A 24806-nucleotide genomic window follows, 5' to 3' on the forward strand; every position below is an offset into this window, starting at 1 on the left:
GACCCAGTAAACCCCTCCTCCCTCTCTTTTTTTCCATTGATCACCAGCAGCCGTCACATCATTTCATGCGTTTATAATGTCCTTGTCGAGACTTCACTGTGTGCGCATGGTTTAAATCAACAGCTTCCCAAATAGGGGGAGCAAAAGTACCAGAACTCCCTACCTGCCTCCAACAATGTGCTTGTAAACTTCAGGGACAGGGAGAAAGAAAAATACAGCTCATGGAAAAGTGCCAGGAGGTTCTGAGTCTGCAGTTCACACTATGCTTTGGACAAAGAGGTGAGTCTTGCATCATAGTCTAAATGTGGTGAGGCTTAGCTTCCACACAATTCTCCTGGAACAAATTTCATAGAACAGAAAACCTTCGCAGCAGCAGTGGGACCTGAGGCAGATTCTCAAAGCTATTGTTGTCATACTAAGGCATCTGTCAGGTCTGGTCTACTTGCTGAATGGTAGCTACTAATTGATACCTGTAAGTGTGGAAGGAGACCATTGCAAGCCTGGAACATGGGTCTTATATCCATTGCTTTATTTAGGGAGTAGATTGCAGTTCTTACCACACTTTCTGGAGTTTCCAAATAGTCTTCAGGGCTATCAGTCTTAGTAAATGAGATATCTGTGGGACTAAAGCATCGTACAAAAGTGTCTTAAAGGCAGCTCTGGCCTGGGTTGTGACTTCAAGATGAGAAATCTTACGCAAGTGCTAGGGAGCCATTTCAATGCTAATTCAATTCCAAAGAGCAAGCATTCATTCCAAAAGCACAATCTTCTGGTTTCCAGTTATATTCCCCCAAGAATAAGTACCTAAACAGTAACTCTAACTCTACTCTGCATAAAATGGCAGCACTTGAAATCTAGATTGAACTGACACTTCACTGAAATACTCAGAGTTTTTTTACGCTGGGACAAAGATTATGCAAGCTTGGTACATCTTCTCCTTTGTTTTCTCTGATTCTGAGAGATCTGGTGCATCATAGAAAATGTTACTTTCAAAGCATTCAGCCTGTCCTTGGTAGCCATCCAATTTGTGTGTCTTGAGAGATTCTTCTTCATAATAGTTACATTTGATATTCTAATTGGAATGGAGAAGTCAGCATTTGTTTGTTCGTTGCTGGGGTGAGAAGTAAAGAGTTTTTAGTCATACCACAGAACAGCCTTTTTGCTAACAGGCTGTTTTCTAGTCTGGAAATTGTATAACCTACTTAGAAATAAGTGTCTCTTGGCTGAAGTTTAATAGCAGATGCATTTGTGATGTCTCCTCTGATTATTCAAGTATTGCTATTTAAGTAGATTAAATATAATTAAGAATATTTGAAATTAATTAGTTTTGACTCATCTTTGGTTTTACAGATACCGTAGTTGACAGCAGAATTTAGTCCTTGGAACCATCTAACCAGGAAATGGCTTTGCCTTGTCCACCTCTCAGTTTCATCTGGCAGACAGAGGGATGATTATGTTACTTTGAACTTCTCTTTGACAAAACATAAAATCCTTTTCTGTGATCCAGTACCCTTTCCCTGCTTGTTGTGCTTATTTCCTTACTGATTAATTCCTTGTTTAGTAACTTAACAATTGTAAAGACCCTTCAGTGTGCTCGCTGCTTGCAGGGAGTATCTCAGTAGAAGTCATCCTCTGGTAGGTAATGGAAGTAGAAGGAAGAGGAAATAAGGTAAAGTAAAAAGTCAGACCATACTTGGTTCAGCATCCTGGTCACAGCCCAGCATGGTTGCACTGGAATCCTGCTGATGGAATGTCCTGATGTTATGGTGTTTATTTCTACCACAGCCCTGAAATGTAAACAGGACATTGCTGAATGCTAATTCAAGGGACTGGAAATGACTGAGAATCCTAGACTATTGGGCTATTGGTAGGATACAAGGAAATAAATTTTCAAGGAGGATTGGCATATGGCACTAGCAGTGCACAGGACCACACATCAGAGGAGGTGTTTTCAGGAAGGGTATCTGATGTATGTTTGTGGGGAGGAACAAAACACAGCAGTAGTGTCAAAAGAAGTGCATCAAAATATGCAGAAACCTGCAGGACATTAGGCATGTTAGGATGCTCTCTGCATCCCATACTAATGGGGTGAAAGATAGTTTCCCTTCAGCTTGAAATAGATACAAAATAAATAGCAGGTTATCATTGTGGGATTTATTTTCCTCTGCACCTTATAATGCAATAGTGAATTCACTGAAGAACAGGAAAGTAGAAGAGAGGTGGCCAAGTTACATCTCTTGCTCCAGCCCTAGAGCCCAGAGGGCATGGATAGGAGGTAGCACAGTCAGGGAGGTATTGGTTTAAGTGGTTTAGTGCATGAGAAAATTGGCTGTGCTTCTCTTAGGCAGACTGAAATAAATGAATGGATATTCAACTCCAGTCATGGCTCCCTCTAACATGAAATGGAAATGGGGGCATACAATTTGTGTAGGATGGTGCCTGCTGAGCTGTGTTTGGGGAAGAGTGAGATGAGCCATGACAAAGCTATCACCGTGTGCTGTGAGGCACTTCATAGTCACGTTGCTGTAAAGAGGGTTGCACCTCACCATTATCCTATTAGAAGACTGTGACTCTTGCAATAACCAGCTGCTAATGCCTCCTCTGTAGCATCCCTTGTAGCAGTGAAGACAGAACTGTGTTGTAATGAGTATAAAGGGGGTTCTTTATTGAAGTTGCTAAATGCATACAGTCTCTGTAATTCACACTGGCTCTCTGGCTTCCAGACTGGCTGCCTGATGTTGCCACACAAGGTCTTCCAAAGTCTTGGTCTGGCGTCTGTAGCAACAAAAGAACTGACTAAAGAGACTCAAGTTTTCTGTGCTGTCAGTGTTGTTCACTGGGTTTTTTGTAGTAACTCTCCACACGCTCTGCTGGATGCATTTTGTAGCAGGACATATTTTTGTATTAGAGATCTTCTAACTGCTTTCACAAGCATCTTACTGGCACAGTTGCCAGTGTTGATACCTTTTCAGTGAAGTGCTTTGAGCCTCTGCTATGCTGCTTGAGCTGGGCTTCTATCCGGATCAGAAATTGGAAATTTATTACTTGGAATTAGTTTTTAAATGTGAAACTGACACCAGTTTCTTATTACTTACCAAGTCCTGAGGGCAGACTAACATTCCTGATGCTGCTGTAGGTGTTAATGGTTTCAACAACTCAAGAAGCAGGGCACCCTGAACTCTGCTCTCAGCAGTTATTAAAGAAGGGAAACTGACTTTCAAATATTTTGTTTTTAAAGTTGTTGTGGTTTTTTTATGATGTTTACATTAGCAAACTGGAATTTGTGAGACAGACTTTTTTTGTTGGCTACTTAGTTCCTAGAAATCAAATTGATAGTAAAGCCTCAGTAGGCTGCTGGAACTAGGTTTTGCCAAGCACCTCTGCAGATGCAAGAGAACAAGAATCTGTGAGTGGGCCTACTGTGAGTACAGGCCTATGAGTTTCATTTACTTGGTATGTTTTCTCTGCCTCAAAGTAATCAGGAAGGATATTATTATGTAGATACCAAGATTTTTTTCTATATTGCTTTCAGTTGCATGCAAATAGCTCAAAAGCCTTGCTCCATCCAGGATGTGGTTTTTTGTTTTGTTTTTAAAATAGTTTCTGTCTTGTGCTGTGCAGAAAGATGGCATTGTGAGCGAGGATGAAGATTTAAAATCTGAATTAACTGGCATTACTCTGGGCTCTGCCACATACTCACTGAATGATCTTAAGCAGACCATCATTTTCTTCATACCTATATTGTGATATCTTTGTATCCTGCCAGGTTGCCATGAGAAGTAACTTCTGTTTTAAATTTGACTAACTCCTTTGATCCAAGAATGAGCTGTATTTCAAGTGACCATTGTATATGTGACAGACTGCTGCAGAGGTCATAAATGGAACATTACTGAATTTAACATTGATTAATCCCATGTACTGATGGATGAAACTCAAAAGCTTATCCTGTAATTATTTATAGAGGTGCTTAAAAGGTGACTTGTTGATCACTATTTATAATTAGCTACACAGAGAACATTTGGTGATAGCATTTTCAATCTAGAGAAAGTAAGTCAGAGCCCAGACTCTGGGAATTGAAACTTGGCAAATGATACAATTTCTAAAGTGAGAGGCAGTTTACTGAGAGTTGTGGTAGATTTTCTACTGCTGGAAATCTTTAAATCAAATGAGATGCCTATTGAAAAGTTATATTGTACTTCTGGCAGGAATTAATTTATAGCAATGCTGTGGCTTGTGCTATGTATGAGGTCAGACTAGATGATTGGTACAACTCTTCCAGCTTTATAGTTCATAAGATTTTTTTTATCAGACTGGTGAATGTAAGTCTCACTGAGGCCAGTGGAAGACAAATAAACCTGAGGCAAGTGGAAGCCGAATAAGCCTGAGGCCAGGGTTTTACACTGTCGCCTTTCACATCCTTCATGATTTCAGCCTGTATTCACTCACTGCCCAGCTAACATACAGAAATATCTTCCTGTTTTGCTTTTATCTCCTTAGCAGTGCATGGTTATCACTTAGCTTGCTACCCATCTGCAGTACTTTCCATGCATGTCTCAAAATTGTGGGATGTTTCTTTTTTTTGCTTTGCTTGTTTTCTTGAAATGGGATTTGAGAAAATCTGAGGAGATGTAGTTGTGGACACAACTGGAAATTCCTGCTCTGCTATCCCTTTGGCAATCATTGATATAGAGCATTAATTTGTATCTGTATTTACATTTTTTTTAGTTTTTCTCTCCAAGCTCTGTAGCCTACAAAACACCTCACCAAAAGAAAGGATTCTTGGCTACTGAGTTGCTTCCCATGTTATGTCAGAGAGAGAGATTTGATTTTAATTTCCCACCTGTATCTTACGGTACAAGGGAATGAGCCCAGTGGGTTTTGTTTATTCTGTCCCCTGCTGTGTGCTGTGCTACCTGTTGAGAGTAGAGGACAGAGCTCAGGGGTAAAGGAGAACTTCCATGTCCTTGACCAAACTAACAGCTCAATTATTGCTGCTGCTGAAGGACTGTGGCTGGTAGTAACCTAGAGGTGTTGGAGAGGACTTGACTGTTTGAGTGACTGTTCTCAAAAGACAGACTTAAGTCTTAGTCACTGTCCATCTCCTTTACTGATGCTGGTGGTCAGACTTTCAAAAGAGCTCAGTATATCGTATGCAAATTTTTCCATTGAGATTTTCTCATTGAAAAGGTCTGTACTCAGAATTGCCAAATTTTGAAGAAAACAGATTTTCCCAATGTTTCCACAATCTTATGAGAGCTGGATATTTCAAAATGTGTGATAAATCATGCCAGAAACATGTATTTATTTGTAACTATTTCTTTCTCTCTTTTTATGCTGTTGAATGATGTGCAATCAATGGTGACAGATTTTTCTAAATGCTTTTCTTTATTGTATTAATTTTTTTAGTAGAAGGGGAAAATATTGGTGAAAGAGGAAATGTCTTTGTTGTTCCTTTTCTTTTAAAAATACACCTCAAAAGGCATCCCCAGCACTAGAATAGCTTGTACTTTCTTTAAAAATATTTTTTTTTCTTTTTGAAGCCAGCTCTTTTTCCTTTTAACCAGGTCTGTTCAACAAGCTGCACTATTTTGGATTTTTGCTTGGAGGCTGGTTAGTTTTGTGAAAATTTGTTCTTGAGGCAAGAGCCAAAGTCACGTTAAATTCTAATTATAGAAATCCAGTATGTCTTGTGCACACATAGCAAGTGAAGTTTGCAGATTCTATGTTTAATTCTCTTTTTGCAAGTAACTGGTGAAGAGTGCTAGGCTGCAGAGCTGACAAGTGCATTTAGAGAAGGGATTTCCTGCATGTCCTCTAAATGGTAAAATGTTTCTTTTATGGCATACAGCTAAATGGAAAAAGTATCAACTAATTGAGATGTTCTCTTCAATTAATCCTGATTTTGAATAAATGCCTTGAAGGGCCACATATGCCTTTAAGAGGTCAGGATAGCTGTCTTTGCAGGCATCACTGCAAGTCAGGCTTTAGAACTGTTATACTAAATTCTTCTTAGTCCTCTAAGAGTAACTTCATGAAACTTGGACGTGGCTGGATAAGCTCAGCTACCACATGTGATAGGCCTGGTCCCAATGGATGTTGGGCAATTTTGCTGGAAGTAATCTCACCCACAGCATCTCCTGGGTATAGTCTAGCAGGTGAGTGTCCTGAAGAGACCAAGAAGCTGCAGGCTAAAGATTGACTGAAGAGAGAGAACACCTGGCTCATGGTCCTGGGGGCTGTGTCGTTTTTCTGGTGTAGGCATGCATGCATGATGTTGGCACACATTTCTAGTTTAGGACAACCTGAAATGTGAGGGTTGCTTTTGGTTTTCCTCTGTGTTTTTTCAGTCTTCTGGGATAAAAATCAAGTTGTCTTGAGGGGAAGCCCTTCTGATTTTGAAACAGTGTGAAAAAGACCTCACGCAAGGACTGGAGGCTTATCTGATAGATGATGTGGGCAATGCAGGAGGGCAGCAAGTCAGGGCCAAGTGTACTCCCACTTGGTACATGATATTTTAATGAACAGGTGAGTGTTTGATTTTGGGGGAGGAGCTTTATCTGTAGCATTGGTGCATTAATGTGGGAGTTAATAACTTTTCCTTCAGACCTGGCTGGGAGGAGGTGTGCAGTACCTCATATGGGTTGGGAGAGCTAGAGGCAAGAGATTGTAGTTAGAAAGTAGTACAGGATGGGGAGTGTGAAAGACTGAAGATGAGCTGCTGGCTACTGGATAACTCTCACTTTCAGCATCATAGCCTCTCTAGCCAGGTTTCTGTGGAGACAGTCCCTGGGACATAAACTGTCATATGTTCGGAGAGCTATATGCTGCAGAGCAGGAAATCATTCAAATTTCTTATCTTCCACACAACAGGCTCAGGAGAAGTCCTGCCAAGGCAGCTTGCACCAAGGCCTCAGGGAACAGGGCTTGACTTCTAAGAAAGAGGTTTTCTGGGGCTTTGCTTGCAAAAATTGAATTCAACTACTTTCTAAGCATTTGCCCTGAAAAGCTTCTGAAGGGCAAATAATAGGTGGTAGTGGTTAGCAGTCCTACTGTGGCTAAAGTCCTATGTCATTACTTCAGAAATCAGTGGTCAAACAGCTGCTGACTTCATTGGAAGCAGCTGAGACACGCAAAGGGAAAAATTCTCTAAAGGCCTAAACTTCTGGAGAATTCAAATCAAACAGAAGATTTTTGTTTTGCTTTGATTTGTTTTGTTTATCACCAGTTACATCACCAGTTACAAAGACTTATTCTCCAGCAGGGGAGTAATAAGATTGTACACCAGAATGCGCAGGGAATGTCTTAGAGCAAGCCAGTGCAACAGCAATGGCTATTACCTTAGCTGGTATGGGAACCAGTAGATGTCCAAGTCCACTCTGCTTGTCACTGTCGCCACTTGTGTTAATGCAGGGACAGGGTCTATGTTGTGGATAGGACTAGAACTGGGAAACAGTAGTTTCATAAGCGTTACCAGTTAAGAGCTTTTTCTCTAAGGCTGCTTCTACTGGTATTAAATTGTTTGGGGATTCACAACTTCTAATGTAAATGACAAAATTGTGCTGTCATTAATATTTCATTTTGAAGCAGACTGGGGCAGTGCACTAAGAATTTGTGAAGACCTTCTACAAATATGAAGAGTCTTTTTTTTGGCTGACTCCCTGTCTGTGAATTTTTATGCTGTGAGAACATATAATGAGTTTACCTATGGGAATATGTACTGGTATTTTTATTTCTAACACATCTCTTCTATGCATGGTTCTTTGTTCTGCAGTTTGTTCATGTCTGTCATGAGCAGACATTGGCACAAGACAGAATTTCTGCAATATTCTGTTGTCATGCAAGCAGTCTAGATCTGTACACAGGAGTAAATTCCCTAAACAATTACAAAGAGCTATAAATGTTGGTAAGAGGGCTTATCTGGATTTTTGGGAAATTTTGGGAAATTTGTCTCTTTGCTTCAGAATGGTACATTCTTTTCCATGGTGCCCAGTGACAGGATGAGGCAAGGAGCATGGATTGAAACCCTGGGAACTCCATCTGAACACAAGGAACTTTTTTCCTGTGGAGTTATCTGAACACTGGTCCCAAGCAATTTGTCCTGGCTGGCCATGCTGGAGCGAGGAGACTGGATAAGGCACTCTTGAGAGGCTCCTTTCAACTGCTGAAATCTGTATTGCAGCATTTTTTTAGGGACTGGCTACCTGCCTGGCTCAGCCTTATATCAAAAGGAGCAGCAGGAGTCATGAGTATGTGTTGTTACATCTAGACTCTGAACCACTTCCTAGTGCTTTCCCTTTCCTCAGCTTCACTAGGTGTGTGGTGTGTCCCTTGGCTTTTGACCATGTGAAAATTTTCAGCATGTGGCTTCTCAGGCCAGGAAGTTGGGTCATCCTTCAGAAGGATTCTTTGTAGTACATACACATTGGTTCTAAATTTCCTCTTTAATCCCTCTTGCAGATGGCAACTTAATCTCTTTCTAAACTGGGATATTTTGACTGCTTATTTCACACTTTCTAACTCTTCCTCTCTTTCTGCTTTCCCATCCACTATTTACTCAGAACTCATTTGTCTGCTTCTGAATCAAAGGTGGGTCATAGCTCACCCAGCCACTACCCGGCTCCAAGAGTTGTTTGGTTTGCCTTTTAAAGAAAACCTGCCATCTTAAAGAAAACTTGTCAGATCTTTATTGTTAATTTAGAAGTTGTTTGCAAAGAAAAGCTCTTTTTAAGTGTGTGAAAGAAGCACTGTTTCTTAAGAAAGACAGAGACATAAATTTCCTTCAGTGAGGCTGAAGGCAATGTTTCATTTATCTTCTCTTCAACTTTCCCTTCCCCTCTCCCAGACCCCATTTCTTCCATGTATTTCATAGAGATTGGCCTCTACTATCTGGTAAAAGAATGTGGATGTGTAAATTTTGATACCTTTCAGACATGGACAGAATAAAATGTGTTTGGGATTTTAATGTCCTGTTAATGGAAAAACGTGGATTGAAGCATTGGAGCCTTGTGAGATGGGGCTCGGTGGGGGATGTAATACTGGAAAGAACCCTCACCCTTGTCTCATCTAACTCAGGCTTTGAGGACTCCAAGATGCTCTAGCTATACTGCTGAGCTTATTCCAAAACTCTCAAGTTTCAATCCCACCAACTTTTGGATCTTATGAGCTAAAGCATTTAGTCACCTTAGCAGCCTTGTATAGATCCTCTCCATACTTGGGAATACTTGGGAAACTACACTGATGAAGGAAGGTGGAACACAGCTGAGCAGGAGTAGATTCACTACAGAGGGATGTACATACACATCATTATTCTTTTCTGTATGGGAGAAATTCTATTTTCTTTAAGGAGTGTTGAGATGCAGGTCGTATGGAAAGGGAAAAAGAGGCCTGGACCTTTGAGATGGACTTGTTTAAGGAAAATTTTAGCACTGTGACCCTAGTGAGGTTGTGCATCCAAAATGCTGGAGGAGAGCCATACAATATACTGGCATAAAATAAACTTGCTCTACATGTTTTCATACTTACATCCCGAGCTACTTTTGGTGTGTTTATCAAAACATTGTGGGCTTTTGGGTCTGCCTGATGGTGGGAACATGAACAAAGAAGTGAGAGAAATATATATATGGACTATAATAAAGCCTTGTTTTAAGCCCTCTGTCTTTAAATCTCCTTACTGAAGTGCTTCCTTGGCTAGAAGAAGATAGGAAAGAAGTGTTGTAAAAACCTGTGCTCTCAATGTTCTAATAAAACTAGAGGAAGGGAATTTCTTCTATCTGAATATTTGCAAGCTGGAATGCAAACCCTTTTGCTTTATCTAGCGGGAACAGAGAGCTTGAACTAAGGTGGAATATTTTGCTACAATGGCAGTCATTTAAGTTTGACAGAGCTGGCAGGAGTCTAGACTGAGGCTGATTCATTATTTTGAGATAGCAAAGGAAGGCTTCCATGGAAGTTATGTGTTTTTACTCTTTTAAAACTGCATTGGGGGTGATGTGTGTTCAGTTTTGAAAGCCTGGACACATTTACTGTGAAGAATTGCTTTGTACTGAAAACTAGGGATATGTTACCAAAAGAGTCAAGGAAGCTTAGAATTTTGACTCATATTTCAACAGCTGAAGGTAGTGTTCTACTATTCAAAAGTGCTATCCATTTTTAACATGGTTATTCATGAGTTACTTGTGAGACCTCAACTGACCAGGCGAAAAGGAGGACATTGTTTTACTATTCACCACTAGTCTGACAGTACCTTGTGATAAGAATGCCTGCTTAATGTTTGTGGATAGCTAATGCTAAACATCTGGTGTGGTTGTTGAGCAGCTCCTGAATGTTAGTGTGTTGGCATGATCTTACTTCCTTGGGGTTGTCTCAGAAGTGACAGGCAGCTGAGAACCAAAGCTATAGCTAATGAAGACAACCTGCAAATAGAAGGAAGAAAATAATATTAAAAATTTCTTTGAAGAATTAAGAGGCATGCAGAACAGTGACATATCCCAACAACTCTTTCCATCATGGGGATGGGGGGAAGTCTGCCTTCTCCTATGTGTCTTGTGTTAGCTATCCCCTCCAGAGCTGGTGCTGCTTATCTACTGCTGCTCTATGATAACACTGGAAACCCACATCTAGGTCTTTTCTGGCAGTGGTGATGGGAGTGCAGAATGGAGGGAGCTGAAGGTTGTTGCAGAGCAGTCCACGATGCTCAGCTATGCACTCTGGCAGTGGCTAGTACAGGTGCAGAAGCTCTGCTCAGAGCCAAGAGTTAGAAAACCTTTTACTTTGTGCACAGCTCTAGAGCAGCTTCTGCTTAATGGTATTGGAAGCAGTGACAACTCTGCCCTCAATCTCTTTGTAGTTTGAGGCAAAATGGTTGAGCTGTTACACAGAACATGGAAAAGTACTCCTGCATATGGAAAATTTAAGGGAAAACATGGAAGTACAGATGAAACATACAACTACTACTTACATATAGAATAGATTGCTTTTCTGAATCTGTAGTCAGGAGACTTTCAGAGTTAGGACTAAGGTTAAAAACTGGCCACTACTGAAGTTTGTATATGGCTTGGAATACATGTCCCAGGAGACAGGAGATTATGATTTAGATGCTCTGGATGCTTTGGATTGACTTTGCTAAATTCAGCTCAAAAGGGCTTTGGAGGAAATAAAATATTTTGGGAGGCTAAAATAAAATAAATCTCAGGTGCCTGTCAGGCACAATTTCAATAAGGGCCATTTCACCAGAAATAACTGAGTCTGAGGTCTGCTTGGAAGAGTTGATCTCTTGTTCTGTGAGGTTATGTGTTTCCATCAGAATTAATAGGAGTCAGTTACATGCATGAAGAGGAAATGATATAAGGAGTGTATGTTGTTCACTCATCTGGGCAATGAAAGGCTCTTCTAAAGTCTCTGTAACCTAATTTGTATAGTATGTTCACCCTGAAATTACTGCCTTGATAAGATGAACAGATTTTTGAGCATGCCTTCCAAAGTCCATCTGAAGAGAAGAATAAAATGCTTCTCTTTCTTAATTTTTTTTACCCTTTTCTTTCTTTTTCTGTTGACTTTGCCTACATAAATATGATTTTTGAGGGATTCCTTAGCAAAAAAAGTCTGAAATACTTTGCTTTACACAGTATAAACCCTTGGGTATCTGATTAGAAAGAGATTTCCTCTGGCGTAACCTCAGCCTAAATATTTGAAGAACTGAGTACAAAGACGTGAATTTATTTTCTTGACTGAACTATTGGCTTGACTGAACTATTGGCTTGTTGATCTGCTGTCATTACCTCCACACCAAGGTCCTTCTACAGCGTGCAACTTGCTATAGTACACCCACAGAGCACAGCATCCTTCCAGCTAGAAAGCTAATCTTTCCTCTTGCCTTTTGCTCTATTTCTTGTGATAAGTGGCTTCCCCTCTCTTCAGTTACTAAATAACTCAAGCTCAAATTTTGGTCCTCAGAAGCATGCCCTCCAACCGAGAGAACTGCTTTCTTTGGTCCGGAGTGGTTGGTTAGAAGGCGCAGACAGAGCTCATTTACAAGATACTCTAAGTGTTGGTTTCTCTCTATCAAATAAAGAAGACAGAACACCTTCTCTAGGTGAATCCAGTCACAGCATTAAAGTCGGGGTTTGGGATCTTGTTTTGTTTTCGTTTGGAAATCCTCTTTCACACAGAGGCTTCTGAGGTGCTGTGAAAATCACTTCTTTCAAGGACACTTCTACTATGAACAGCTTTCAGGGAAATGGATGACTTGGTGGTTGCATGCTGGGATCTGATGATTGTGAAGTGTTCACCATGTCATCACAATATTGCAGTTTAACCCGAGGTGAACTCTTAACTGTAGGAGTATTCTGGTAGATACAGGAAATGTCCTGCAATATTGATATGGACATGAAATGTGCTTTGGGAATTAAGAAGAGTTAATGCTGCTATTAGTAGGCCCTGTAGGAGATTAATTGTTTCCTTATCATGCATGACCTCCTAAAATGTAGAAAATGTTTGCCTGTGTTTGAGATCTCAGCATGAACAGGATAGTGTAAGACCTTGTGGACTCGCTCCTGTCTAAAGAACTGTTTTGTTTCTTGCAAGCAAAACAATGTTCCTTAAAATTACTTCCCACACCAACTCCCCTCTCTAGACATGCTTTTCTTAATTTGTTTAATTCTGGGGTTATTCCAGTGGAGCTTTTTATGATTAATAGCTGATGACACTGTAAACCCAGCAGTAAGAACATTTCCTGGGCAGTAGCCATGCTTCATACATGCTGTGTTTGGCTGTTGTTAGGGTATGGACAGAACAAGCACTAGGGAAGAGTTCACCCAGAAGAGTATCTCGTTGATATGGACTCAGTGTTTGCTTTATACATCTGCTAGTTTATCTTCTCAGGAGTTTGGAGATGGATACACTTCTCTGTACAACTTCATCTGTTTTAAGCATTCACTACTGTAGTGTGATAGACCCTTTACTTGTAACATGAATGACTGGGAGAAGGGGAGGAAGTAAAACATGAGGATTCCATGGAATTAATGCCATTTTCATCTCTGATTTACTGGTACAACAGCCAATAGTTAAAATTTAGTGATAAGCTGTCAGCTTCTGTGCAAATCATTGGGTTATATATAAAGTTTTTCTTCTTGGATTTGCCACCCAGACCAAATACCTAGTTGGTCTTGATTTTTCAGAGCTTCTGACATTTTGCAGTTCCCTCTGCTGGCAAAGGTTTTATGAAAATTGAGATTGCTTCCTTGTTCAAATGGGTTTCTGGGCAGGAAAAGGGGCAAATGCTGCTGCTTCTTGTTACTGGAAAGATTTTGGTACTGGTTGGCTGTGGCTCTTTTTCAGTTAGTAGAAAATGGGAATAACAGCAATTTCAGCCTTTCTTGCAGTGGGACATGTTCTTGCATATGACCACAGCAGCAGAGCCAAGACCTCAACTTGTACGAGGCAATGCATGACTGCTTACTGTGTTTATTTGTATATATTCCATCCATAAATTTAAGATATAAAATAAACAAAAAGTATTGATTTAAGTGAGTTTTAAATACACCCTTTCCAAAGGGTGAGACAAAACAAACTGCAGCAGGTGATTATTTGGATTAAACTCTGTACAAGCTATCAAATAAGTCAGTGCTATACAAAACTAGAGATAACAAGCAGTGATATTGGTACATGTTCTGCAAAGATATACATCACTGGACATAATAATGTTTGCAGCCCTCAGGGGATAAATATGTTCCTTTCTCTGATAGAGGGTAGGTTTCTCTTCTATTTGTATACAATGGGCCTTCGTCATGAATCATGTCTGAGGACTGTGAATCCAGATCAAGTAGTGGTTTAGAAGCAGGTTGGTTGTTTTGTTGAATTTTTAGAGGTTTCTTTTTCCCAGTTGTGTGCAGCTGTGGTGGGGAGCTGAGGGAATTTTATACTGCAGTCTGGTTTTCTGTGGAGTGTGCTCCAAGCTTTGTCAACCAGCTACAAGTAGGTTGAGTTCAGAAGCTGAAAGAACATGCTGTATTTTCAGGCAGGCTGTTGACTTGCTGTAGACACTTAGGAATCTGGATATGACTTCCCAAACTTGCTGCAACTTCTTGGCAGTTTTCTTTGGGTGTCTGAGCATACATTTAAAAATGACCTATCCTCGTGAAAGGACAGTGTGTTGTTAGAGGTCAGTTAGAGTTCTAGGAAGTTTTCCCTAGATATACTTCAGAACTTAAAATTTTTCTTAATCATGAGCCTTAAGGGCCCTTGATGTGGACATGACCTCTTGCCATGGGAATCTGGGAGACTAGAACTAGCTATCGGCAGTTCAAGAATGGAAGGAAGGAGGGTTGATAATTGGCACAGGCACCACACTTTTGTGTATCAAATGCTCTAGGCCACATGGATAGGCACTGCTTTGTAGATAAGAACCTCACATTTGTGCATTTTAAGGGAGGTCTCCCTGCCCCTCCTTTTACTGCATTATTTTCCACATAATGCTCTTGGCCAGAGCACCCACTGACCATGCAAGGAAGATGGCTGGTTTTTAGGTAGTGTTTTCTGCTCAGACTCTCATAACTGATCACTGCCTGTGTCACTCAGAGCATTAGTTCTGTAGAATTTGACTGAAACATAGAGGAAGCCTTGTTCACTTTACTGCAATGAAACACTTGACAGCCCCAAAACCTAAAGCAGTACATCACGCCTCTAAAACCAGCCTTCAGTGTTGGTGTAAAGTCTCCCCCTGAAAATATTGCAGCAGCCAGAAAATATATTTTATCGGGATATCACTTAAAAATACACACAGAAAACAACCAAAAATCTTGGAGCAAAGCTCTTTCCAAATATCCATTCTTCAAGAAGACACGTTAGGTTAAAAGTTCAGCAGTTTCACCAAGCTTCTGGCTTGGAGTTCAAACCTACTTGCGTAATGTTGAAGTTTCAGGGCATTGAACCAGAGTATCCCTGGTCAGAATGTTGAAGAAAAATAAAAATGCTGTATATGACCTTTTCTTAACTTAATTTTCTACAGGGAATTTATTTTTGATGCCAAATTGACAACCCTGCAATCTGAGTAGTTTAGAAATTAGGTATATAGAATCAATGGCATTTTTACCCTGTCTGTGCCTTGACCTATGGGAGCCATCTCCAAGATGGAGCGAGCATAAAAACCCTGAGACCCATTCTCTTTGTGAATGCATCTAGTGCCTGTTTCTTCCATCAGTGGATCACTAAAGAAGGCTTTTAACCATTGTGCACATCAGTGGCTTTTCAATCTATGGAATGGAACTGAGAGCCACCATTTTTATAATGTTTGGGTTTGCAGGGATATGTAGAAGTACACTGTGCTTTAGCTGGGGCACTGAGCAGGAAAGTGGCAGCTCTGCAGCCTGGAACCTGGATTTCCCAGGTGGTATTGATGAACACAAGTTTTGAAGAGATTCAGTGCCATCCACAAAAAACAGGTAAAAGTCCAAATGGTCTCTGTGTTGAGTTTTTCCTCAGTTATATGCATTTGCTATAGAGACTGAATTGCTTTTTCCAGTGTGTGACATTCAGGAAAATTTTACCAGTGCAGGTAATTGAGTTACCTGTCAATAGTGAAGACAGCACTTGTACACCTACATTTGTGGTTAATTTCCAGTGGTTATAATCAAGGCATATTTCTAGTGAAGTTGAGTTTTAAAGTCCCATAGTGGCCCTAACATCAGAGTGTTAGAATGGAAATGAATTTTTTTATGTTATGATGACATCAGACAACAGATTAAATTTTATTCTAATTATCTGAATAGGAAAACAGCACTTCACATGGAAATAAGGAGTTCTGGGGGATGTAACTGGGCCTTTACCATTTGTTTGTTTTCCTTGGAGCACCCTGGCAGTTCTTACAGAGTATTTCTCTCTCAGTAGAGGCACTCTAATGCCCTCAGCTGCTTATTTTGTCTGGAAAATTCAAGCACCCAGGACAATAATGATAACAACGACAACATTTTGACTCCCAAATCCCTTGGCAAAATAGTTACATTACGTCTGGAAATAATTGGGCAATGACAGAATGGAAAAATTGCAATTACTCAAACAAGACAGGGATGCTCTTAGGAATGGGGTTTTGTGTGTTCATTCTTCTGAACATGGTAGTAGTGTTACTGGGAAACTCTGGATTGACTTCATTTGTAACTAAACCCCAGTCTTTCCAATAGAAATGTTGGAGAGATTTAAAGTTCCTAGATAAAGCTTTAGTACTAATCTAAAGTGCTAATATACTTTACTAGTATTCCTGATCTTATGAAATAGTGGATAGAGTGGGATACCTTGTTCTACAGGTCACTCAATCCTTGTCTTTTTTACTGATCAAAAGTGTTGCTCTAGGGTATGAATGTTTCATCCTTGGGACCTACTCTTATTAGAGAGAACTGACATACATTACTGATTAGAGTCAGTGTCATGCAATGACTTTAAAGGCATTTCATACCATAAGACCTGTAAAAGGCACAGGCATTCATCTTCCTGTAGAGGAAAATAGTTGTCTTCTGCATCGAAGCTGAAGAAGCGATGTACTGGTTCTGGCTGTCAGTGCATGTGTCTGCTTAACAGATGTCATCATGATCTATTTAATCTTCAGTCTATGATTTTTTTTATTTTGAATAAAAGCTTCATCTTTCACTCCAACTTCCACAGCACTTTTTTTCTGTGAAATTGCATCACTGTGTTGTACCCATCACCAAAAGAAAGTAAAGAAAATTGAGAGTCTAACTTGGGCTCTGCTGTCTAGGTCTGTGGCTTCTAGAAAAGTAAGTTCGGACACACTCTGTTGAGTAGCACAGACACAAACTAGAATTATAGCCTTGTCCTGCATTCGTGGCCCTAGAATTACAGTATAATTTTGTTAAGCCTTAAAAATAATATTTTTAGGATCTGAATTATTTCAAAAGTAAAATCTGTGAATTGTAGAGAGTGTTTAAAAATACTTGCTGCTTCATGGTCTTATCCTTAGTCAGAATTGGGTCTTGGGGTGTCATCTGTGGGGTTTGTGGGATTTTTTTCCCTATGTTTTCTTCTATGGAGTGTATTTCCCATTGACTTTTACAGCCACAACAATTTGATGAACAGAGACATTATAAACCAACCCATGTAGTGAAGCTAATTCTGTGTTAGGGGAAATGGCTGCATAAATTCCATTATTTTGTAAAGAATAAATTTATCCATGCTGGATTTGTAAACAATGCTTAATGCTGTCTCTACAGCAGCATCATTACTGGGGGGTGAACCTGTTGTGCCCTGGCCAGCTTGCAGCCAGGTGATTACCTTTTTTAAGGCCTACTGCTTTTATTTCTGTTTGTTCACAATCTGTTTGACACTGTAAAATAACTGGTTTAAGCGGAAGAGTAAGACCCTACACTGGAGAACCTACAACCTCAGTGCCACGGCTAGGACAATAAAGTAAAATACAGCCAAAATAAGTGTGATGCAGTCTTTGCAGCTTGTATCATGCAGTAGATGTCTCTTTAGAAGTATTTTTCTCTTCGATATCTGCTTTAAAAAAAGGATTTTATAGTGTGAGCATAGGAAGTGGCTACCGGAAGCCATTCTAACCATTGTCATGAAAAAAATTATTGCAATGAAACAGTGAAAAAGTAGAGAATAAAACTAAAACTGGTAGAAAAGAAAGAAAGGGAGAGCTAAGACTACAAAGGAGCAGATTTTTTTTTTCTTAATAGAAGGGAAATGAGTAATCTTTGAGGTATATGAATACAACAAATGTGGTTCATGTTGAAGAAGACAAGAAAATTGATCTTGGTAGCAGTGACTTTCTGATTGAGAAGGAAGTGGAGGGTATGTGTAAATGCTACTGAAACTGCAGTGCTGCAACACCAGAGAACTTGGAAGTAATATGGGGTGGGGTAAGGAGAGAAGGACGGGACTCCACACTACTTCATGCAAAGCAGTAAGATTGATTATATTTTTAGGTAGCATGCAATTCTGTTCATTCCACCACCACAGTGGTTTGAATTGCTTCGAGCATGCCTCAGTGAGGAGTTGATAAATTAGGATGCAAATCTGTGGTACAATCAGACACCGAGGAGATGAAGGACATGCTTATCCTGGATAAACAGTTAGGCTTTGAGTTTTACTTGTTTTCTTTGCAGTCTAAGCTGTGGTGATCATATTGCCATTCAGAAATGTTAAAGATGCATAGATTTACTTATATATATAAATGAGATGCAAGAATATAACTAAGACTCAGCATTTGGTGCCTAGGAGAACAGATTAGTTTTGACTGTGCACATTCCTGTGTGAAGTCATAGTTATGACCTCAAATACATAGGGAACTATGATACAGTTATAGTACCTTTGCAAAAATAAAATAACTTCTTAGCAGGTAAGAGAGTGAATGGATTGTTTGGTCAGCTCAGTTAAGCATAGAAAATTATTAATCTGTACTTCATTAAAGGGCGGGGAAAAAAGGTATAAAGAAATACTTAGTTATTACTAACCACATTCATCACACTGACTTTAACTGCTTTGTTGATCTCTTTGCTTTGTGTTTTGAAACTTGACTGTTCTTTTAAAATAGTTTCCCTATGAATACAATTTGGATAGATTAATGATTAGGAGAAAAACAAAGAACCTGCACGTATATTCTTTCTATTTTCTTGTATTTGACTGATGGTTTTGTTTATTTACTTTTCTGTAGAGTTATTTTTTCCCCTCCTTCTTAGGTGAAGGCAGAGAAGATGTAAATTAGTATTTCATAAGAGAAGTTTCTTACAGTTCTTTAGCTTTCTTTTTTTTGTTGTTGTTGTGTGTTGATAAGATGGTATAAGGTGAGATGTAGTGGATTTGTGGGTATTAACAGACTAACATTAGTGGCCATTAATCACCCAGCACATCCTGAGCATCCTTAAAGTATTAAAAATAAAGAGATTTTTGACAGAGACATTGCAGTAAGTAGGTTCACGGATATAGTTACACCTGACAGCCTTCAAATAGTCCTTGATTTTTCTCTTATCTCAGGACTTATTTCTGAGGCAAATAAATGAATAAAAATGAAATAAATATTGAGATATATATAATTGGAGAAAATCCTTAGGTCTGTGGAATGCTTTGAAATTTTCAACCATCTCAGTTTTAATGGAGAGGTGTGTAAAATAAACGAGAAGTGAGTTTCTGGACTGTCTTGCAAAGTTCTCATGAACATCAAGAGCTCTGCACTCTTGTTTCAATGTGTTGAGTGAAGGAAAATCTGTGAACTAGCTTCAAAATGCACAGCATTATTTGAGCTGCCCTCTCTTCTGTGGCAGAAACTGTTAAGTGTTGGGCATGGCTGATTGGGATTGAGTAGCCATTGCTGCACAAGACCCTGGTTGTTTCCAGATCACATCCAGTGATCTGTTGATTTGTTTTGGGTCCGGTGTCTGCCTGTCCAACATAGCAGGCAGGTGTCCATGGATCTTCAGGAAGCTTCCCTGAAAAATAAGGTTTTAATTTTGTGGATTTCAAGTGGTCAGGATTTTGTATTGCTGTTTTGTGTGCTGGAGACCAGGAGGCTCCTTAGTAGGGTGACAAATCCAAATCAATGGAGTTGGGTTATTATTACAGGTGCAACAAACGGATTGCTTGTCTGCTTCCTTTCCCTATCCCCACTGCTGCAATTGCCATATAGGGCATCCGACATCTGTCACATTGCATGTGACATAGATGGAAAATTCCGATGGTAATTAAATCATGCCACAAAGCTCATCATTTCACCATCTGTTTACTGAAGAAACAATGTGGTCCAGGGAGCTGAGCATAGGATCAGTATGAAGCTCTTTCCCTTTATCCAGTGTCTATATTCAGGCAGTTTTGAGCATGGTGTTTATTTTTTCCATTTCATCATCAGTAAGTGATGATCTAGGGAGCTGTTTTAATACCAGGAACTTCTCATGGTTTATTACTTAATAGTTGAATAATATAGAGTTTTAACTTGAATTTGGGGGCTGTGGGCAAGTTGGTTTGTGTTCTAAACCAGTCTGAATACAGATTTCTTTCTACATCAGTGATCACACACTATGTGTATGTGTTTTATCCTGCCACAGACAAAGATGGATAAATTACAGGGAAATGGAAATTATTAACTTTAATTCCTTTCTTGTTAACATAAGCTAGTGTGGGCAGTGATTCTTCATCATACATTTAGTCCCATGCTCCCCACTCACGTGAGAGCTATGGCTACATCCACTGGCATCATGTGTCTGTTGATGATCAGTAGAGATATAGCTCTGAAAGTGTTTACCATTATTGCTTCCTTATTTTGTGAACTGTTTTTGCATGACTGTGTGTGTTTAGTTACCCACTGAGTTCCCTTTCTTCCCTTTTTCCAAAGGTGGTGATACACAAGTAATTTTCTCTATTTTTGTTAGTTATGCTCTGGCTATTAAGTGTGTTGAAGGACAGAACAGTGAGAAAAAATCTACAATAAAAGCTATCTTGCACAGGAGAGCTGCTGGCAGAGCAGTTGTTTTAGGTGTCTTTTAGTGGAACGTTGCTTATTTAGCATATGTTGGCATGAAAATTAAAATCTCTGAGATGAGAATGAAGAGTGAGGCTTATGAAGCAATTTAGAAAGCAATTGAAGAAGGATCCTCGTGTGCAGTTATCATGGACCTGATCCCATGTGGCTAAAACTTCTGATAAGGGTTGGAAAAATTGCATTAGCTAAATTATGTTTGGTCACTGGGCCAAATGGTTTAGAAAGGAACACATAAGCCCTGTCGGAGGAAGAGGATGTTGTTATAATTAGACCTTGGGCAAAGTTCCAGGCTGTGACTCTTGACCTGAGCCGAACCACAGATGGGGCTGGGAAGCAGAAGAGGGATTGCTGTGAGGAGCGGGTGTGTGGTTAGCTTGACAGCAACTTGTCTGTATTATGTAAAAGAGCAAAACAGTAGAACTGAGAAGAGCTGTGCGAGGGAGTTATGTGTAATAATGGGTTTCTCTCCAGAGAGAAATTTCCTATTGATTCTCACTGGGGATATATATATATAGAAATACATAATTGCACATGTTTCATTTTTACTTGCCTAAAGTTGAGAGGCAATAGAACTTTTATTAGATGAAAACCCCCACTTTTTGTTATTTCCATAAATTAGGTCAGCTTTGCTGTCAATTACTACTCAGAAAATGAATGTTGCTCTTTCCTTAATTTTCTTTGTCTGTCACCCTCCTCCTTATCTGGAAGCATATTTTTCCCAGATTTGATTGTTGACAAAGGAAAGGCAAAAAAGAAAGAAAGGAAATGAAAAATTTATTAACTTGGAGGTAATAGAAAATGTTTATTTTGTTGATCATCAACAAAAGTAAAAAAGTTTTAATTATTTATTAAATAGCATAAACAGTGCAACTTACAGGATTCTGAAGGACATCTACTTAACTGATGGGCTTAATTTTAGAAAGACAGTGCTCCAACTTAGAAATTTCCTTCTGTCCTTCCTTTCATTCTTCCTTCTGTCCATTCTAAAATACCTATGATGGATTTCTCTACAGCAGTCCTCAATTTTTCTTATTTTGAAAGCATCTAGACACCTCACCTATCTACACAATTACAGTGTGGAAGCAATACAAAAATGTTATTTTACCCCTCTGTGTTTGTATGAATTTCATATGTGCTGCCTACAGACAGACCTGGAAAATGCCAGTGTTAAGAGAGTATGAGTTGTGTGATAGAATGATGCTTTGCAAAAGTGAGCTTACTGTTCAGGTGAGCGCTGCATATTTTTGCAGGGTAGTAAAAATTAAGTAGTCTTGAGTTTCACAAGTGTGGATCCCAAGGAACTGCAGATTCTGTTAAAAAATCACAGTAACAAATGTTAGCCTGTGTATTTCTCAGCATTATGGGTGAAGAAAGCCTGGAGACTGAAAAGCTCTTAGATGAATCTGCTTAAGCCAAGCAATGAAATTCCAGTGCAGGACAACCTGTGGTAGCCAGACCAGGGCTGTACTGACTCTGTAGAAAATGGTGAGCTTCACATCCATTCACATAGTTCTCATTTTCTGCTAAGGTACCTCTTTTGGTGAAATTTATACCAGAGTCTTGACCTGAGCTCACAAAGTAGGATGTAATGGTTCTATCACTCCAATGGCTCAGCCAGTTTTTCCAAGGAGAATTCATTGTCCATGACCCAGAGGATGCTGGTCTTTTGGTTGGTGAGGAAGCCTTTAGACAGTGGGCCACTGCTTGTTGCAACTGAATTGATGCAAATGTAGTTGTATTGCACGTAAATCAGGTTTTGTCTCATTGATTTCAGTTCCTTCCAAAAGAGAGTTTTGTCAAACTAATTGCTTTTAATCTCAGTCATGACTAAGTTGCCATAAAGGGCATTGCACTTGGAATAATAATATTTGAGAAGATGGTCTGTAGTGTACAAGTTTAATTTCTGAAGCTCTATTGTGAAATCTTTTAGCCGCTGAATCTTTTAAGTGTCCACTATTGAGAGGAAACAGAAATTGCCATGCACATCATTGTGATAGATTTGAGGGCATTTTGGTTTTGCTGAGTGAAGCTGTGTCAACGAACAGTTCAGTTTTATGTTGACCTTTGGCATCTCCTAGTGAGAGCCCAATGTTTATATGAATGTGCTTTTGAAGCCAGCAACATCCTGCCCTAGTGAATCCTGCTGGTACATAACACCCCCTTGCAGAGCTGTCATGGAGAGAAAAGCAAAGTGGGCATGCCAGAAGACAGTACTTTCTGCCAGCTTGCTTTTCTTCCAGCTGCATGAGAGTTGCAGCTGATGCCCCTCCTATGCATAAAAGAATGTGCTAGATAAATTAATCGCAGCACAGAGTAGAGCAGCTGATTCCTGCCAAGCACATAGTGCCATAAGCATAGAGGTTTGGATGGTTTGGGCATTTTTTGGCTGTTGTTTGTTGCTTAGGTTTTTCTTAAGTGAGCATGCCGATTTCTGCACAAAACATCCCTGGAGAGCTGGCTGTGCTCTCTATGTTAAGTCCCACTATGCAACTGCTGTCCCGAAGGTGCTTTTCCTTGCACAGCTACTCAGTCTCTATGAAAGCTCAAAGCAGCCTTGTTCTGGCAAGCAAACAGACCAAAGCATTATAGGACAAGTTAGGGCAGCAGCTGCTCTGATGACAAAGCTCAGCTGTGTTGTTGCTGATACAGCATCCAGCATCCTGTGGTTTGGTTCACCTGCCACCTCCCTCCTGCTCCCCTGCTCTGTGCCCAGGGAGACCAGCTTCACAACAAGCTTTAATTATTTACTCTCTAAGGATATGGCTTATTCTGCAGATTAAGTGAAAAAGTGAAGTCCTTAAAATTATAACACAAATAAGCCCCTGAGCTGTCTAACAACAAGTCCCTTAAAAGGGCAAAATATGTGACTCTCTGTGCACTGCACAGATCCCTCCTTTTAAACTGATGGCAGGAGACTTCCTGTTTGGATGGGCCACTCACAAACGGTGTTGTGTGGTAGTGAAATCAGTCACTTCCCAGCTTGTCCTTCAGGCCTCCTTCTGCCTCCCTTTATACTCCTGATACCAAAGCCCCTCAAGCCAGGTCCTGTCAAGATGGGATCTGGCAGCTGAAATGTAAATCTGAAGACATGCATTAGCACTGTGCTGTTTCTTCCCTGAATATATAAAGCAGCCCAGGCTATTTACATGTGTTTGAAAATGGGATGGACAAAATAGTCCTACAGTGATAGTCCTGGCTGTGAAGGAATAACTGAATGTTTGGTGGTTTGGCTCTGCAGTGGTAGAAGATTGATGTCTTCATTTTTTTAAATTTTCATATTGTTTCTTATTTCATTATTTTCATATTGTTCTTTATTTTTTATTATTCATTTTATTTTGATCAAATGGGATACTTCTGGAAGAGTCTTCCATGTATTCTGGGTAAATTCTCCTGTACATATTTTTTTCCTTCTGATAGTTCTTTCCTTTATTGCAGTGGTGAGAAAAAGGCCAATATTAGCATTCTGTGGTAGCATTCAGCCTTGGCTACTGAGCATTGCTGATAAATCTGCCTGCTGGGAAATTTCACATTGAGTTTGTAAAACCTTTTCAGTAAAACTGGAAGAACCTATTCTACACTGCCATGGAAGAACACATTAATACCATACGAAGGCCTAGCTACCTTATCTAGCTTGAGTGTTTATTTCGCTCTTTTGGGTATCAGATCCCTCTGTCTTTTTCCATCTGTTACTCCACTGACAGCCATTGTAACTGCACAGAGCTGCACATATTCGACTGTCCTTTTTATCATCTAATGTCTGTTGGTTTTGTTTTTTTCCCCTACAGAACATGATTAGAAGATAGCACCATACACCATGATCATGGCCCCTCGGAAGAGGAATCGTCATGCGTTGGGGTTTCTTTGTTGTTTTGGAGGTAGCGACCTCCCTGAAATCAACCTCAAGGACAACACTCCCCTCCAATTCCTTGAGTTTTCCATCCCAATCCCACCAGCAGAAGAGCTCAATGCCAGATTCGCCGAACTTGTGGTAAGTTTCTGCAGACAGATTGATATATTTATGAGGTGGATGAACTTTTCCCCTTAAAGGAGTAATAAGAGGATTTAAGGGATTTATTAGGGAGCTTCTGTTGAAGCTTTAAAAAAAAACCTTTTCATTCTTTTATGACTAGTTACTTGGTAGGAGAAAGGTGGCAAGCAACAGGATGGATGATAATGGCACTGGGTATAAGTACAACAAAATATTTAAATGTGCTTATTTAGTCTCATAGCACTATGTATGACTGAGCATATTAGAAGGAACCTCTCAAGTTCTCTCAGAGAGAGCTGACGGTCCATTTCTTGTTTACAACTTTGGGATAAA

The 24806-nt window shown here is 39.8% G+C and overlaps 1 protein-coding gene across 5 annotated transcripts in view; it reads left to right on the forward strand.

The window, feature by feature from the left end:
* DAAM2 (dishevelled associated activator of morphogenesis 2) overlaps nucleotides 1-24806 on the forward strand; it is a 208049-nt gene that overhangs the window by 61585 nt on the left and 121658 nt on the right. For 3 of the 5 annotated variants that reach the window (XM_068185504.1, XM_068185503.1, XM_068185507.1), the window contains one exon: nucleotides 24271-24473. In XM_068185504.1, coding sequence (XP_068041605.1) covers nucleotides 24300-24473 — 174 coding nt within the window. In that variant the 5' untranslated portion in view covers nucleotides 24271-24299. Of the gene's footprint in view, nucleotides 1-157; nucleotides 280-1785; nucleotides 1868-24270; nucleotides 24474-24806 lie in introns of those variants that run through there. The other 2 variants (XM_068185505.1, XM_068185506.1) reach the window with 2 other exon arrangements.

This window comes from Anomalospiza imberbis, chromosome 3 (genome assembly GCF_031753505.1).
Source record: "Anomalospiza imberbis isolate Cuckoo-Finch-1a 21T00152 chromosome 3, ASM3175350v1, whole genome shotgun sequence".
Classification (NCBI taxonomy): Eukaryota; Metazoa; Chordata; class Aves; order Passeriformes; family Viduidae; genus Anomalospiza; species Anomalospiza imberbis.